Source organism: Sorex fumeus, unplaced genomic scaffold, assembly GCF_029834395.1.
Source record: "Sorex fumeus unplaced genomic scaffold, SorFum_2.1 ptg000006l, whole genome shotgun sequence".
Taxonomy (NCBI): domain Eukaryota; kingdom Metazoa; phylum Chordata; class Mammalia; order Eulipotyphla; family Soricidae; genus Sorex; species Sorex fumeus.
In genome coordinates, this window is record NW_026606063.1 from 48,126,462 (window position 1) to 48,145,072 (window position 18,611).

General features: G+C 34.5%; 1 protein-coding gene and 1 non-coding gene across 7 annotated transcripts in view; both read right to left on the minus strand.

Annotated features, from left to right (window-relative positions):
* Positions 1 to 18,611, minus strand: part of EHBP1 (EH domain binding protein 1) — a 365,545-nt gene that overhangs the window by 108,663 nt on the left and 238,271 nt on the right. For all 6 annotated transcript variants that reach the window (XM_056127059.1, XM_056127052.1, XM_056127043.1 and 3 more), the window contains 3 exons: positions 11,794 to 11,972; positions 10,810 to 10,858; positions 5,637 to 6,542 (listed from right to left, as the gene is read on the minus strand). In XM_056127059.1, coding sequence (XP_055983034.1) covers positions 5,637 to 6,542; positions 10,810 to 10,858; positions 11,794 to 11,972 — 1,134 coding nt within the window. The remainder of the gene's footprint in view (positions 1 to 5,636; positions 6,543 to 10,809; positions 10,859 to 11,793; positions 11,973 to 18,611) is intronic.
* Positions 9,800 to 9,905, minus strand: LOC130038157 (U6 spliceosomal RNA). The gene has a single exon (XR_008794606.1). It is a non-coding gene; the product is annotated as a U6 spliceosomal RNA (small nuclear RNA).

The window sequence follows — 18,611 nt, forward strand, 5'->3', positions numbered from 1 at the left end:
GTAAACTAATGTTTACAATCTGTCAAAATAATACAGTTCAGGAATACCATTGGCTTTCTGAGATTATCTACACAATATATTGACAGGAAAGAAATGCAATGCACTGACATACAAGATACATACTTTTGTACTGCATAAAATTAACTGTAAGTGAATTTAAATTCATTTTTATTAGAATATGTTCTCATAGGCGAGGAGGCCTGTATGTTTATGCATATACATAAAAATATATTCTTTAATTTGTGAATTACAGTATAAAAAGTTCAAGATTTATTTAGTTTCATTATTATTTTAGGGGAGGGAAGTGGCCACACCTAGTGGTGCTTAGGGGTCACTTTTGGATGTGCTCAGGGACTCATGTGGTACAGGGGGTTGAACCTGGGTCCCCCCATAAGTAAACATGCACTAAGTCCTTTGAGCTATCTCTTTAGCCCCCTAACTAATTTTTATAGGCCAACAAAATTGGTAATATTAAATATAAGTGGAAGTAGCACTGTAGCACTGTCCTCCTGTTGTTCATCGATTTGCTTGAGTGGGCACCGGTAACGTCTCCGATGTGAGATGTGTTGTTATAGTTTGTGGCATATCGAATACGTTATGGGTAGTCTGTCAGGCTTTGTTGTGCAGGCAGGATACTCTCGGAAGCTTGCTGAATGTGGAAGTAATCTTTCAAACTTTAAATAACATTTATAGAAATCTCAAAGTTATTTTATATTTTCTTCTGCTTTTTTAAAAAGGTTGTTTTCTCCAAAACTTACTTTCCCAAATTCATGGGTTAATTTGCAAACTTAAAATATATCTTTGGAGATACATAATGACCCCAAAAAGAAGTAAGATCAATGGTAGCATTAACCCAAAGCACAAAGACCCAAATGTTTGTAGTTGAAATGCCCTTTCTTTATGCAAGTAAGACATCCTGATTTTGGATGGACATGATTATTATTATTATTATTTTGATGCTTAATTTCTTTTATATTATTTTCATTGAATAATTCTGGTTCAATTTAAGTATCACTTATGGTCAAGGAAGAGGAAATAAATAGTATATTATAAAAATCATTTTAGAAGTCATTTTTAGGTATCTTTGCAATCTACATTTTAACACAAGTTTTAAACTTTGTTAAGAATTATTCTTTCTTTGAGAGGTGCTTTGGGGACAACTCTGTAGTGCTGGGGTGATCATGCAATACCAGGAATAAAACCCAGAGCTCCTGCATGCAACCCTGACTCTAAACCTGTAAGGATTTTTTCTTCAAGAGTACAAAACTCAATAGTCTTTAGTATATTCACAAAGTTGTGAGCAGTCAACATTGTATTTGTAGAAAATTTTCATCACCCAAGGTTTTAAGAGGATTAAGCTAAAAACCTTACTAGATAATACTGAAAAGTATAAGTGATAATGACAGATCTTTAGTAAATGTTGATAGGATATTACAGAATTAATTGATCATTGAATCTGAAATGTAACATATCAACACTTCTGAAAAAAAGGCAAAATTAATTATACGAACACTGAATTTGCAGTCAAACATTAAGGCTTATTAATCCTCTCACTAACTGTACTTTGAACAGGTCACTTAAGAACTGTATTTATTCCATTACATGATATTTAATAACTTAGGAGCAAGACAAACCTGGATTCAGATAGTAGTTCTATTACTTAATTGTGGAAAGTTATTCAACTTCTCTAATCTGTTTCCCATTTCAAAAGTGGGAGTTAACAGATCATTTGTGTTTGTTGTTGGTTTTTCAGCCACATCCAATGATACTCAGAGCTTTATTCTGGCTCTGTGCTCAAGGGTTACTCCTGGTTCTTGGGGGGAACGTAGGAGGTGTCAGAGATAGGGTCCATTGCATGCAAGGCCTCTAAACCTGTACTATTTCTCTGGCCTGAAAATAGACCAATTATTATAAAGAAATTCGAAAGATTCTATGAATTTATTAGCAGCGAATTACTAAAAAAATGTTCACTATTATTTTATTTACATATATTTCTAGATTATTTTCCCCATATGTGATTATAGGCCTCCAGACTTCTCCCTACCATTCCCTTTCCCCCCAGTACTAGGAATCAAACCCAGGATCTTATACATGCAAGGCAAAGGCTCTATTGCTACACTCTAGTCATAGCCCCATTTCCTCTTCAAAATAAGGGAGATCATCTTAATTCCTCTAGCTATAAAGGTGAGAAAGAGAGTAGAGTAGGGCTCTTGCCAGGCATATGACACCCCTTGAACACTGCCAGGAGTGACCCTGAGAATAGAGCTAGGAGTAAGTGTGCCCCAAAATTCAAACAAATAAATAATAAGATTTCACTAGCTCTAAATTCTGTAATCCCTTTGAGGGATTCTAATTAACTAATTAAAATTAAACTTCCTTGGTCTTAACACGTAAACATTTTTTCTCCTAAGTATGATTCATATTCATTACAGAAATTTTAGAACACACATTGGAGTGAAAAAGAAAAACGTAGCAATTCTGGCACTCAGATAACTAGAGGTTAAGGTTTTGTTTTATGTAATAATTTGTTGTAGTTTCTCATGTTCTTAAAACATTTTTTGAGATGTGTTCAAGAAATCTTTCATTTTATTATTTATTTAAGCAACATTATGGAAAATGTTTTTTTCCATAATTACACCATATTTGATGGGGTTCAGAAAGTAGGCAACAAGTCATAGAGGGAAATATACATATATGCCTCTCGGAGAGAGCCTGGCAAGCCCGTGGCGTATTTGATATGCCAAAAAGAGTAACAATAATAGGTGTCATTCCCCTGACCCTGAAAGAGCCTCTAATACGGGAGCGTTGGGAAAGATGTGCAAGGAGAGGCTGCTAAAATCTCAGGGCTGGGACGAATGGAGATGTTACTGGTGCCCGCTTGAGTAAATCGATAAACAACTGGATGACAGTGATACGGCAATTTAAGTAGCATTGCATTATAACTCTTCCTAAGTTTTATGAGTGTATCACTAAAAATCAATGTGTACAAATAATTTGTAAAAATCAGCAGTCTTAAATTTTGTCCTTCATCAAATGTTGGTCCCTTTTGTCTAATTAACACACTCCTTTTTAAAACTGTTTCAAAATATGATTTTAAATTGTCCACCTACCATTGTAGTAGTAAGGACACACTATACCTGTCTTGTACTACTGTACAGTTAGGCTATCTGTTCACTTTTAGTATTTCAATATGTAAATTCATATAAACAATTCTAATTACCTCCTTAGGAAAGATTCTTAGAGGTAAAATCTAAAAGACAAACATTTGTTTTTTGGAGTTAAATATTTTCTTTTCTTTTGGTTTTGGGCCACACCTGGTGGTGTTCAGGGCTTACTCCGGTTCTACATTCAGGGTTCACTCCTGGTGTGCTGGACCATAGGGTGCTGGGCACTGAACCTGGGTCAACTGCATGCAAGGCAAATGCCCTACCCACTGTACTATCACTCCGGCTCCCTAAAAGGGAACTTTATAACCTGTGATACAGGTTATGAAGAGAGTCAGCAATATATGGATGTACGCATGTGCTTGATATTTCTGGCAGAATCACTGCAATTCCTGGGTGTTTGGTGTTTAAATTAATCATTTGAGTATTCTTTTGAGAAAGTAATTTAACTCTAGGTTACTGTGTAAATAACTTTTGTTAGGACTTTCAGCTAAAGTAAAAAAAGTGATATTAGAAGAAAAATTCAGATTACAATTATAGAGAAATGCTTTACTCAAAAAATCCTTGAAGTCTCAGAATCTTTATAAACTTCAAAATTATTAAAAATATAAAAACGTTTTGTAAACATATGTTGATATTTTCATTTTGGAAATTAAGATGGAGAACTGGAAATATTGATTCCTTTAAATATTGCTTTAATAAACACATTAGATATTAACATGTTCTAATGAAAATTGCTACTTAAGAACGTAAATATGTGAAACTGCCATTGTTTTATATATTTTGGAAGTTTCTTTTACATTGGCCTTATTACAAACAGCTATATTTTGGGGCTGAGAAGGAAGGCCTCATAACAGGGTCCTGGAAACATGATGCTGCTTAGGGGATACCAGCTTACACCCAGAAGTGCTTGTGAAACTGCTCATGAGACCATATGGTGCAGGGGACTGAACTCAGAACCTCACCCATAGGAGACAAGCACTTTACCACTTAGCTATACAACCCTGGCTAGAAGGTGGTGGGATTACTATACTATTTTCTGTATTCAGTTTGTCACAGTACCATAAAGTAGCTTTCAGAAAACACCACTGAACATTTATTAGAGGATGAAAGCAAAAAGGTAAATAATTACAGTTTTAAGAAAATAGTTTCAACTTTGGGAGACTGACTGAAGAGTTCTGAAGAGCCTCGAACTCACTCCCCCTCTTGTCCCCACCCCAGATGATGCTTCGTGCAACTGGGGAGATGGTTCACAGGACTAGAGTGCATGCTCTGTATGTGGGAGTTCTGGGTTCAGTCCCCAGTACTGATGCTGCAATGGCGACCGGTGCACCACCAGAGTGGCCTCTAGCACTAAGCTGTTGCTAGTTTCTACTACAGATGAGACTCAAACAAATATAACAAACCAATAACAAAAAGAATCACTGCTACAACACCTTGCTTTAGACAGCACAAAAGACAACACCAAAGAAAAGTAGGCATACAAGACAGACTACATCTAAACAGCACAGAGGGTAGGGTGTTTGCCTTGCATGTGGCCTACCCGGGTTCTATTCCTCTGCCCCTCTCGAAGAGCCCAGCAAGCTACCAAGAGTATCTCACCCGCGCACAGCAAAGCCTGGCAAGTTCCCCGTGATGTATTCGATATGCCAAAAACAGTAACAAGTCTCACAATTTGTTGTGAGATGTTACTGGTGCCTGCTCAAGCAAATCGATGAACAACAGGAGGATAGTGCTACAGAGCTACGTCTAAATCAGATGTGACTCTGAAGATTCGAATTCTAAATTTTAATTCTAACTTGATAACATGGCAACCAATTAACTTTGCCTAAAATATCCTTTATATGTGTGCTATAGGATTAAAAATACATTCATAAGCCTAAAATAACTCAATGTTATTTTTAGTGATAAAAAATTCTATATAAGAAAATCATGAAGTTTAATTATTGGCAGTATTTTTCTTTGTTGCATATAAAATAATGGTATGTCATTCATTTGACAGTACTGTAGATTCAATAAGTAGAGTATGAAAAAAAAAGGTGAAATCTGTTCCACATTTCCCTCATGGAGAGAAATTTGGATGTTACTGGGACTTTTAAGCATGATGTAATAAAGTTCTTGAAAAATTATTTTAAATGGAAAATATTAAAGATGGCATTATCCATTTTTAGAATGAGATTACTACATGGAATACTAAAATATCTTCAACTTATTTTTATGGTAACTGTTTTTATTGGCCAATATAGATTTGGAAAATTGACATTCTTTATTCTCCAATCTTGAAGTTGGGATTAATTTAAGAATTAAAATATTGCAATATAAACTTTAGGCACAGGTATTCTGCTTTTTCTGCAATTGGAAATTACACTACATCTTTAATCATTTGAAGCATTTTAAATTGTTCTACAAATACAAAAAAAACAAAAATGTAGAATAACTATTAAATATAAGTACTTATTATTGTTTACTTACCTGAACTGTCTTTACAGAATAATCTGCATGATTGAGCGTGGATTTATCAGTATCGGGATCAGATTCCGTCTGCTTCAGGGAAGTATATTTATTCTTTCCAAGGTCTACATCTTTATTATATGAGTATCCAAGCTTAGAAGATGGAGATAAAGTTGTTTTTTTGACAGGTGATTCAGGATCTGATCCACATTCCAAAGGTCGGAAATGGTCTAATTTTCCTTGCTCTAAGTTACTACTGATATCTAGAGTCTGAAGCTTTTGCTCGTCTGTCTCCTCACAAACTGAGGGTGGAGAAACATCCTTCTTCTTGTCACTGACATATAAGTCACTTAATTCTAAAGTCTCAGCTTTTAGTAGTCTTTTCTTGCCTAACAAAACTTGTACATGAGTTGACTCTGCACTGTAACATATTCCAGGGTCATCGGATCCTGAAGTCCTTCCCGAGCTCTGCTGGGACTTTTGGGGCTCCACTGTGTCACTTTTAGTCCTGCGACAGTAAGGGGAGGCTGTGCTTGGACTAAGGTGATCATCAGGGGTCTGATGTTCGCTTTCTGACTCTCCGACCCCACTATCATTAACAAACACAGAGTCATCCTGGGATAAGAAGTCTACTGCTCCACTGGTAGGCGGATGCAGTTCAGGCTCCCGCTTCAGGTCACTAAGTTCCGCATAGAATTTTTCCTGATCAACAGAGCTGTTTGTGTCTGTTTCATAGTTTCCAACTTTGTATGTGCTTTTACTGCTGTTTTCTTCTATCTGAACAACATTTAGTTCTTGGCCACTGAAATGTGCCCTTATTTGGTACAGATAGGTCATCACCGTCAATTTGTCAGGGATTGCTAATAAAACCATATCCGAAGGTTCCAATAATCGGGAAATTCCTATGCTGGCAAATCCATCGTATGCCTTTGAGAAAAGGAAAAAAACAAAAGATAGTTTGAACAGCCAGACAATGTGCACATTTAAAAAATGGCAAATTTTTCCTTATTTCCTTTAGCTGTTAAAAGGAATCATTATGTTACATTATGCTAGGCAAGCAGATCAAAATTCCAAGTCAGCAATTTGCAAATATAGGGTAGGCAAGAGAATAATTATTCTCTTTAAATAGTAACAATTGGAATTTTCTTTTCTGATAAAAGAAATAAGTAAAAATGACTTAAACAAACAAAACCCTCAGCATCAATTTTGAAGAAAATAGAGCAAAGCAATGGATTTCTGTATATTTGCTAGCATTCTTATTCCTACCAACTTCTCTTTTCTATGGTCATGTACTCTCAGTGATAAAGGTGACTGAAAAGTACGGCTAGATATTTCAAAAGAATAAAAATTCAATTACTGGGTATAAAATACAAGTAAGAGCTATTTAAGTCTAGCACATAGAAACATTTTTAAAATGATCAATTAAAGTTTATTTTCATAATGAGATTATGAAAATATTTACTTCATCTATTTTGAAAAGAATGAAATATTTTGAGTTGTACAGCTTAGATGAGAATGTAAGGTTGCATTGTATTATTTTTGTTAGTCTTTAAATGACGGTGGCACATCAGGTTTTTCTAGTTTTGAAGAATCAAAGCTGTTTCTCAATTTACAATTAATTATTACTATCCTGAACTAACTCTTGAAAACAGCATTATGTTGCTAGGAAGTGCTAAAAATATGGTTAAGGGTTTAAATATACTCTTGGAAAAATTAGAGACCCTCTTGATATAGTTTCAGACTGGGATATAGAATGTCAAATATTTGTAGGATCAGAGTTCTTTTTTTTTTTTTAAAGAAAGGCTAGGAAATTCTGAAATAACTCAGAAGGGATCAGTCTTTTACATGTCAAAGTATATTTATTTTCTACTGCTTGCCTCATTCTTTCTGTAATTTGATAAATGTGGAATAAGAAAGAAAATGAAAAATAAATTGCAATGTTAAAACCTCTTCAACTTTAATAGCACTATGCTTCATAATATAGGTATCTCAAAAAATATTTACTAGAGAGAAGAGCCCACTTGGTGTGCATGCAGGGACCTGTTTGTTACTTTACAAGTTTTAGGAAAATTAAAGTTATTTTCCTCAAGTGTCTTGACAACTTGATTGACAGACATCAACTGCAGACCATCAGGAAATTGCAGACCACATTTTTAAATATTTACCAATTATCTATACACTGTCATATTGATTAAGATCAAATACCACAGGTAAATTACCTGTTTTATTCAGCACTTTATCATAGACCTGGGGAAATGATTAGCTTCCTTGTGGGGAATCTCCTACTGGTGTTTTGCTTCATGTAGCAATTCATTTTATGTACACTAATTGCACTAAAAGAAAAAGAAACATCTAAAACAAACTAAATTTGTCGTAACATCAACATTAGAAAAGAATTTTCTCATTGGTTATTTTCTTCTGCTATGGTTAGCCACTGACTACTAACATTTTAGATACTTCTGTGTAGAAAAAAATGAGGACTCTTTCAAAGAAAATCTGTCTTATTTATTCCTGGATATTACTTAATTGATAAACAGAAGTCAGTGTCGGGGGTTATGCTGTATATCTGCATGGGACTTAGAACAGAAACATAATTTAATATGCAGCTTTAAGTCCAGTTAAGGACAGATGAGGTAAACTGGAAAAACTAAAGTTGGATATAAATCTGCAGACAGCAACTGATACTTGCTAAGAAGCTGCAGAGTGCTGTAAAAACGATAAAATGAATATTTATTGAATTGTGCAATATATAGGATAATCGAAATAAAAATTCTCTCAAATAGTCATGAAAAATCTCACTGGAAAATCTGCTTTGCAAGACCTAACTAAAAATATTTTAGTGATATATTCTTCGAATTTTTTTGCAATAACATGTAAATCTAAAGAAGGTTCATATTATTAAATTCCTAAAAAATAATATAATTGTGGGAATTTAAGTCTTGATGAGTTTCCAAATGCACTAAAAACAAAAACAAAACAAAAAAAACCAAAAACAGGTAAAATAAATGGTATTTTCCTTTCAAAATTTCAAACAGTAACTTGCAAACTTCATAAAAAAATGATTTTACAATGCTATTATATTTGCATTTAGTTTTGTATTGTAATCCAAACACAAAAACACATGATAAATACCATCAACATACAGGTGAAATTTAAGTGATAAAGGTAATTTCATTTTGATAGACAAAGTATCTCTCAAATTATACAAAATATAATTCATGAGAATGATATAGTTTGTAGCATGTCCACCATAAAGGTATATTCGTTATCTGGCAAGTTTAAAATGGATTTCTCTAAGGACAGCATCATGTTCTTGCAAAGAAAAACATTTTTTTGATTGCATTTTGTTTTAGAGAGCAGTTAAAATATAGAAAGTTAGCTGGGCTTAAATTCTCATTACTAACATAACTGATTAAATTTCTTTTTATAGAAAAAACATTTTTAGTAAAGTAAAATAGTTGAAAAATATGCAGGTGGAGAGATGTGGGGAGAGGGAAGAGGTAGAGAGAGAGAAATCCCCTTATAGAAATACTTTTTGAAAAATCACAGGTGATTTCTGAGACACTATCAATAGTACTGAGACCTGAGGAGCCGGGGGAGCAGAGAGAGGAAGAGACCGTGGGATAGTGGTGGAGAGACTGGTGTGATAGTTCAGCAACTATAAAACAACTTCAAACGTATTATAAACTATGATACCCCAATAAAAAAATTAAACAAAAAATTATGAAAGATTTTAATGATCTAATTTAAAGTAGATTTTAAACCAGAGATCAGTGGATTTCATTCGTCAGTCTGCAGACCAGTGCTCAGGTAGGTACAAGTCTGCAGGTATGAAAAGCTTGAAAATGACTGGGGTAGGTCAGAGATTATTCATTATTTTGTTCCATGAAGGCTTTTGTCGAAGAAACATTTCTTAGAATGTTTTGCACATATAAAATATATAAGATTACAAAAGGAACCAAATATACTGCAAAATAAAACTATAAAAAATAATAGAACTGATTTTGGGAAAGAGTAATATTTTTAATTATAAATTATCCTAATATAATCTGAAGAAGTGATGAGTTAAAGTCTGCAGATATTTTCAACTATAACATGATATTGGAGTGTGTAAAGGTGACAAAGTCTCAGCCATGTTTATTATCATTGTGATTTGTTGCCGAATTTCATTGTTACTATTATTTTAAAATATGGAATGCTTTATGAATTTGCATGTTATCCTTGTATAGAGATCATGCTAATCCCTGTACTGTTCCAATTTTAACCTATGTGCTGCTGAATTATGTGCACCTAAATTCACAATTCTTTCAAACTTAAAAATTGTTGAGTTTCAGTTAATTATGAAATTAAATTATTTTCCCTGGCAATGTTCTGGAATCCTTCGAATTCTTTCCATAGGTTTCAGGTTAATAACTTAGTTATAAGGTAATATGTTCATTAACTTTTAGGATGAAGTATACATTTAGAACAAAACAAAAGAAACCTGAGTATTTACACTCTGTATTGAGTTAGGTATTTCTTACGCTTCCTTTTTACACCGTGGTTCACATTAAAAAAAGTGTAATATTGTGCTACATATAGGGGTATGTAGTTATGTTTGCCTGTCGCCATAGTCAGCTTGCTCAGGGAGCTTCAACAACAAAGCCTTAAAGAAGTATCATGAAAGCTTAGGTCGGAAGGACTCTATTATATGTAGCCAATATTGATCCTTTCAGCCTTCATGATTGCAAGAAAAAAATAAAAGATCCACCTAGTTTTCCAGAAATGAATAAAAAGAACTAATGTTCACCTTCTTACTTCTAGGAACCTATGGATTCTTTCATGTACAGCCATAAGGAATTTGCCCTCATGCCCTCCCAAAAGATTTTCCTAATTATGGCACAACTGATTCGGGTGCACTTTTTAAAGCTAAATCCTGAATAAAAGCACCATGTCTTAAGAGAAATTTAGCAGTTAATTATACATATTGTAACCTGATGCCAGTCTGGCCCTGTGATCTGGCTCTGTGATACTTAAAGGTCCTGACAAACTAGAGTAAACCATGCATCCTATTTGAAGTGCAGGGAGCAGCAGAATACCTTCTGTGAGCTGCAGTCATGACCTCACAGAATAACCTCACTTTCCCCAAATTAATAAAAGGCCTGCAGAGAAGCCAACACTGGAACTATGTATTTTTTCTCTTGGCAATTCTTACCTTTTTGTTGTTTTCTTTAATATCTTGAGGATTCAGAGACTTGTAGTCACTGAGGGAGAAAATGACACAGTATGTAAAAGGGTATTTGATAAAAATAGCTTTTTTTTTAAATTGAATGTAAAAATTTTACTTTCAATAATACCCAAGAGCAACTTCACTGCAATTCAAGCAACAAAAGTGTAAAAATTTAGAAAACACATAATTCCGTGTTTCCCTGTCAGAAAGTGGTCATCTAAAAGAGATGTTAAGGTTGGGAATCAGGGACTAGTCTCAATAATCAAACACATCATATGTTAATCCATGCTGTCAATGTACAAAGAACAACAGGCTTGGGCAGGGGATGTGGCTCAGCTGTAGAACCCATGCCTGGCATGTGTGTCTCTGTATTGGAGCCCTGATACCACAGAACAAACAAGAAAGAGCTATAGGCTTATTTAGCGCTTATCATTTAACACTAATCCAATTTTCATAATAATTTGAAGTTAATTCCTTTGATAAGGGAAAAGACATGTTTTAAAGATCATTTTTTTAAGTATCAGAAGGAAGTATTTATCTTTTCTGCATGTATTTTCCCTCTTAAAAAACAAAAAGTTTAGGGAGTGAAAAAAAAAAGAAACAATGTCCAAATACTTTAGAACATGTGTTAAAAAATCATTAGTAGTACTACTCAGGGCCCAGGGAAACAAAGGAAAGGGCTGGAATACATGCCTGGCCAAATCAGGACTAGAGTTTGACCCTTGCTATCAATCCCACCCCACCCTATCCAAACTGCCATATGTAGCCCTCATGTACCCTGAAAACCACTGTCTAAGGCTCTCAGATTCCCCAGCACCACTGGCCCCTATCCTCAAGCCCAAGCAATGAACTGCCAGGCCTGTATACCTAGTTCCCAGGCCCTCTGAGCACATGAATTCCAAGGAGTCAACCCCTCAAAAAATATCATTTGCAAAATATTCATAGGGAATGTAAAATGTTTCTACTTACATCAAATCTGGTCTAAAGTGGTGTAAGATTGCACAAAAAGATAAACCGTTTCTCCACGATGTAGTAAAATTAGTGATTTTCACTCCCCGATAGTTTTTTGTAACTTCTTTGCACCACACAAGCAATGACTGACTAGCATTTGGCTTTCGCCCCAAAACAGGACTTGGTATAGGACTTGGCTAGAAAAAAGGAAAAGAGAAAAACATTAAAACAATTTAATGGAAGATGAAAATTAACATTAATTGACCTAACTAGATCTTTTGAATCCTTTGATGTCAGTTTATGTCCTTCAAAACTGTCAATTCAAGACAACTCTTACCTCCAAGAAAGAGACATGAATCTTAGAGCTATTATCTTCAGTTTTAGCCTATGGCATTTGCCTGACAAGGTTGTAGATATGCAAGATTTTCAACTTATACATAAAAGTAGGTGAAGTGTTATACTGATGAAGACATTAAAGTATTTAATACTTAAGGCTAAATAACTGTAACTCTCACACCCTGAAAAAAAATTTCAAAATGCAATTATGTACAAATACAGTTCTTTTTTGACCAGATTAAAAATAATGTACTTTGAAGTCTTACTGCAGCGCAAATTGTTAGTAGTGAAGGATTCAAAATCAGAGTTTTAAACATAGTACTCAAATATGCATTTTAGATAGCATAATGACAATTACATTCAACCATACATTTTAACATACTTTAGTTTACTAAGAAAGACCAATGATGCCCCCACTTGACAAAAGCATGTTAGTACCAAGCAATTAAAATCATTAAGTTCACAGAATTATGACTCATGCATTCATTGCTCCTGTGGGAAGGCTATCAGAACACAGAGATAATTTATTACTTTTTAAATGAAATGTTAGAGTAACTTATTATGTAAAAGCCATGAATTTATTAATAAAGTATTCCTTAACTTATCACCTACAAGGTTATACAAGGTTAGTGTTGAAAAACTCATGAGTCATAAAAATAAATAAATTTGGTTAATTCTATTTATTATTAAAATGTAGGAAAAAGGAAATTTTCAATATAATAATCTACTTTACAATAAATAACTTTTAACTATCTAAAATTTCTTAAAACTGAACTATTAAATTTCTCTTAACCTAAATGGTAACTTTCCAATCCTTCTAGTGACTTAATTTGAAAGTAGAATAGAGTTGTCTAAGGATGAGACAATTATATAAGAAAGCTTTTCATAAGAAAGCTGAGAACAAACACTTTTTCTTAGATTTTCTATATATAAAGGATTCTCTCTCTTCCCACCCTCCCTCCCTCCTTCTGTTTTTGGGCCATACCTGTTGGTTCTTAGGGTTTACTCTTAGCGCTCAAGGGGTCATATATGGTGCGAGGAATATAAGTGGACTTGGCTGTGTACAAGGCAAGTAGCTTAACCCTGTGCTATCTCTTCAGTTTTTTTTTTTCTCTTTTTGGGTCACACCTAACAATGCACAGGGGTTACTCTTGGCTCTGCACTCAGGAATCACTCCTGGCGGTGCTCAGGGGACCATAGGGGATGCTGGGAATCCAACCTAGGTTGGCCACATGCAAGGCAAACAACCTACCTGCTGTGCTATTGTCCAGCTCACGCTATCTCTCCAGTTTCTAAAAGATTTATTAAAATGTTTTCTAGAAAAAATTACATATCGAGACATTGATTTATTCCAAGCATGGGTTGTATATGTATCAGCCAGATAATCTACAAGCTAGCACTGTATTTATTCATCATAATCAATGCAGTGTACATGATGTACAAATGTCCTTTTCACCATGTTACATCATGAATGGCTTTCTGTACTTAAAATTAAGAAAAAAAACATACCATGCAATTATGACTATGAAGTATATTCTGCTTCGAAGGCTTAATATGAAAAGACTCTAAGAACTAAGCTAACTTTTCGGTTTACCCAATTAAAATAAAAGCTGTGTATTAAAACACCTTACAGGGATGCTAACTGTGCTGCCAAGAAAAAGAAGTCATATATAATTGAAGAAACTTTGATGAAATTATATGCCCTATAAATGGCCATGTTGGTTGCAGAGAAAAAACAAAATTGAATTAGAGCCACTATTCAGTGAATCACCCACTTCAGAATTGCTGACCTTTCATCCAATATTTCACAGGTGATCATAAAGGAATAAGTAGTTAAATCACTCCCTACCTGATATAACTAGGTAAAACTGCCTGCCTTTGGAATAGATGTATTTTAATTTTGTAGCAGATGTGGAGGTTACTTGATTTCTCTATGTCTATTTCCTTATCTATAAAATGGATATTGTAATGGTACAAATATCATAGGATTGTGTAGGTATAATATACAACAATATACAACATACAAACAGTTGGTTACTGTTGTTACCATTCCCTTGATCCCTCAGAACCATAATGATTTTTACGCTGTTCTTTTGATACTCCCGGCATGATCCCACCTTAAAACCTTTAACCAGACTGCTCCATTTGCCTGGATATGCTCCTCTTGGATAACTGCACTGTAAGCATCTCTGTGAGGTCTATTCTGACCAAACAACAGTGTAGCCCATCTTCATGGCCCAACCACAGCCTGGTACTTCTTACTCCCCTTACCTCATTATATCTTTCCTATGGTACTTATTCCTTATTCTCTTAAAGTTCATGTACACACACACACACACACACACACACACACACACACACACACGGCTATTACCAAAATATGTTTACTGCCTAATAATCATCTGTTTCAATTAGTAAAAGGGATATCTATGATGACAGATTTTAGTGTGTTTTATTAACTTATTCCAAATGTCCAGAATAGCTTTGAATATATACCAGGCACTTAGTAAATGTTAACTGCATAGTTACTATCAATGTATTATCAGCTCTCAAGTTCCTATTTTTTAGGAAATGTCCTATATTGTCCTTACATGTCCTTGAAATCCTTATTCTAAGGCCTTGAAATCTTTATGACATGACTGTTTTCTTTTTTTTCTTTTGAAAACAAAGCCTTAACTATAAGATAATCTTGATACCACTCCTTGTGCAAAATGGAGTTCTTGTGATTCCTGATAATATATCTATTTTTATGTGTCTGGTGAAAAAAATTAGTTCTGAAATGACTTTGTAATTACTGTATTCCAAAAAAATGAAGTCACCAAATTTTGACTACTAAGGATAGACTCAAGCTTTCAAGTTCTGGAATAAGTCTTTTAAAGTCCTTCCATATTTTTCCACTGACTAGAAGCATAAAATTCTAACAGACTAGGAAATTAAAGCACAGATGTTAGATTTTTTATGCACTGTGAGCAGATATTTTCTTTTATTTTTTGCTTTTGGTCCACACCCAGGGGTGCTCGGGGTGACTCCTGACTCTACACTCAGGAATCACTCCTGGTAGGTTCAGGGGACCATATGGGATGCCAGGGATCAAACACCGGTTGGCCGTAAGCAAGGTAAGCACCTTACCTGGGTCCGCTGCAAGCAAGGCAAGCACAATCCTGCTCTACTATCTTTCTGGCCCTAGTAAGACATTTTTAAAAAGCTGTTGTAACTATAACATTACGCAAAGTTCCTTTTCAATTATGTGATCTCCCAGTACCTCTCTCAATCAAGGCACTGTGTGGACGAAACTGCATCAATCTAAGAATAGCTAACTTGAATAAGATGCCAATAATCATGATGATGGAGCCAATTTGAAGTAGTGACAGTAAAGAGGAAACAGAACTTGAGGTTGCTATATTACTTAACAGTTTCATGTTCTAATTGAGATAATTTTAAGGTACTATTTCCTTTAACAGGATATTTTGCTTTCCTTGTTAACAATGACCACAAGATAGTTCTATGAAAACCTCATCAAGCAACATTATAAAATTTCATAAATTTTAGTAGCTGAAAAATATTTCAATTTCTGTTTGTTCCTGTTGTATTTGACTACAGCTGCTTTCATTTTACTGCCTCCCTTTCTTCCACTCATAAAAGCAGATATTCTTCTAGGTATCGCTTTAAATAGTTTTTTCCTTCCACACTTAGAGCTGATTCACTCCCAGGATTCCAACTATCACTTTCATCCAGAAGATTCCCAAATATACATTTATAGTTCAAGCTATCTCAAGTTGACATTTCCAGCTGGCTGTCCTTCCTGCCATATAAAATTCAAACTCAATATGTTCAAAACCATAATTATAATCTTTCTTTACAACTGACTTTATTTTCATTATGTTTGCAAATGATATTCCTATTGTACCAATTGTCTACAGTTTTAATCTCAAAATCAGTTCTGAACTCTTTTTTCACCTATCAGGCCTTGGGCAGTTTTGATCTTATTGTTTCAATATTTTTGTAATGTATCTTCTTTTGCTTAAGTTATTACAAAATCTTCCTCCCAGATTTTCCTTCCTCCAAAATCTCCCTTATTTGACCCATTGCCTAGCAACAATCTTCTTAAAACATAGAACAAAGTCTCTAATATCCGCCAAGGAGATACTAACTATCTAATAGCAAAATACTTCTGGGTATTAAATCCTAAATCTTTTTTTTTTCTTGTATCTACTCTCCTAGATGACTCACCATTTTCTAAAACCACTATGAATTCCTATTTAGTTTCCTAAGCCTCCCATTTTCATCTTTGATGAGATATATAGGGCATCAGTTTTACTTGAAATATCTAAATAAATTCAGTAGTCATCATCCACAGAAGAAGCCCCTTTAGAAGAGATCTCTAGGCATAGAGCTAGAAGAAAGCCCTGAGCACTGCCAGGAGTGGCCCTAAAACTGAAAACCAAACCAGAACAAAAAGTTGACCCAAACAATTTAAACCATATGAATATTCCATTCATTGAACTTCATAGTCCATTCTGTTGAATTTTAGATTATTGGTTAAAGCTACACTAGAACAAATAAATACATAAAATGTATGAAGTTCATATACTTTCATTAAAATTGTTGAACATTTTAGTCCCCTGATTGATTCTAGAAGAGTTCCTCAAATTACTTATAAATTATGGCATATATTTGAGGGAACCCTGGGGTAAGTTTTAATATTTGGTGAGTTCAAGTAGCATGATGAGTATAAGAACATGTATATCTACTATTATTTCTTTTCAAATATTTCCATTTAAATGTCTTCGTTTTGTTCTCACAGTAAAATGGTAAGTTAGGCTTTGTTATTCTACTACTAGAAAAATAAAGGAAAATTCTATAAGTAAAATAATTCTGAGAGCAATTTCTTTTTGGAGTAGGACTATATATGAACAACTTCTAAAAATCTGAACAGAAATTTTGGGGGGAAGACAAATTAAAGTGTCCCAAATCAGAACCCGGAGACAGGAAAATCAGAGAATAAACAAAGGTCTCAGCATTGCCTTTTTAAAAAAAAAAAAAACTACACCTGTTCAGGCTCAGGGGCCGCTCTTGAATGTCTGGTCAGGGATCACTACTGGCAGTGCTTGGGAAGCATACATGGTGCTGAGGATGAACTGGAGTCAACCACATGCAAGGGAAGCACTTTAACACTATAGTTGCTATCTGGCTCTCAATGCTGCTTTTTATAATAATGAAGAGGGGGTTGAAAAGCAGAACTAAACTTTTTGTAGACATACAAATAGCAAGACAGATTCAACTCTCAAAAGTATTTTTTAAAAAGAATAAAGAACAAAAAATAATGAAATATAAAATAAACACATGGAAAAAAGGTTCAACAACACCACAACTTTGTTCATTTCTTCCTTTCTTCCTTCCTGTTTTTGGGTTACACCCTGGTGGAACTCAGGGACTACTCCTGGTCTGGTGTATGGAAGTCACTCCTGGCAGTGCTTGGGGGACCATATGGGGCTGGGCATCAAACCTCCCAAATATTAAGTATCTGCTTTACCTGTTGAACTCTCTCTCAGGTCCTGTGACTTTTGTCTTTAAAGGACAAAACCAATTAAACTTCCAAAAGAAGCAAATGTCTAAAATAGTATACCCGGATAAACAGAAAACAAGGATACTTCTATAACTATTAAAAATAAATTCGCAACTTATTTATAGCAACTAAAAACTTCCTAAAAATAAAACCCCAATTTGCTTCACTGGTAAATTTCACCTAATACTTAAGGAAGAAATCATGCCAAGATTATACTAAATCAACCAGAAAATAAGAAGAATGGTTATATTCTTCTAATGATCCTACAAAACCTTGATGGCAAAACCAAAAAAGGAACAGGAAATATTACAGAAAAGTAGGGACTGAATAGAGAGGCATAATGAATGAAAACATTAACATTGAGCATAGCAATTCTTCAGCCAAATAAACTGAACCCATATTTGACTAAATAGCAGATCTACTCAAGTAACCTGCCAAAAGGGTAGGAACAAAAATACAGTGGGTAGGATGCTTGCTTTGCACTCAGCTGATTCAGGTTTGATTCCTGGAACCCTATACTGACCTTCTCAAGCCCGCTCACCAGGAGTGATCCCTGAGTGCAGAGCCAGGAGTAAGCCCTGAGCACCATCAGATGTGGCTCCAAAACCAAGTAAATAAATAAATAAAAATATAGTAGCCTGCCAAAGTAATAGATAACGAGGGGAAATATCAGATACCATCACCTAAAAGAGCAAGAAAAGCAAATAATAAAATTTAATGCTTATTTATAGTCTATAAAATAACAGTAGCAAATGAACTAGCAACAGTTTCCTTAACTTGTAAAAAACCCACAGAAAATATCAAAAATGTAATTTAAAATTTTCTTTTTAATATTGAGAATGTAGGCGGGGGTAACATACCAGTAACAATGATGGGTCTCCTTCTCCTAACGCAGAAAGAGCCTTAAATATGGCACTTTTTAAAATCTCAGGGC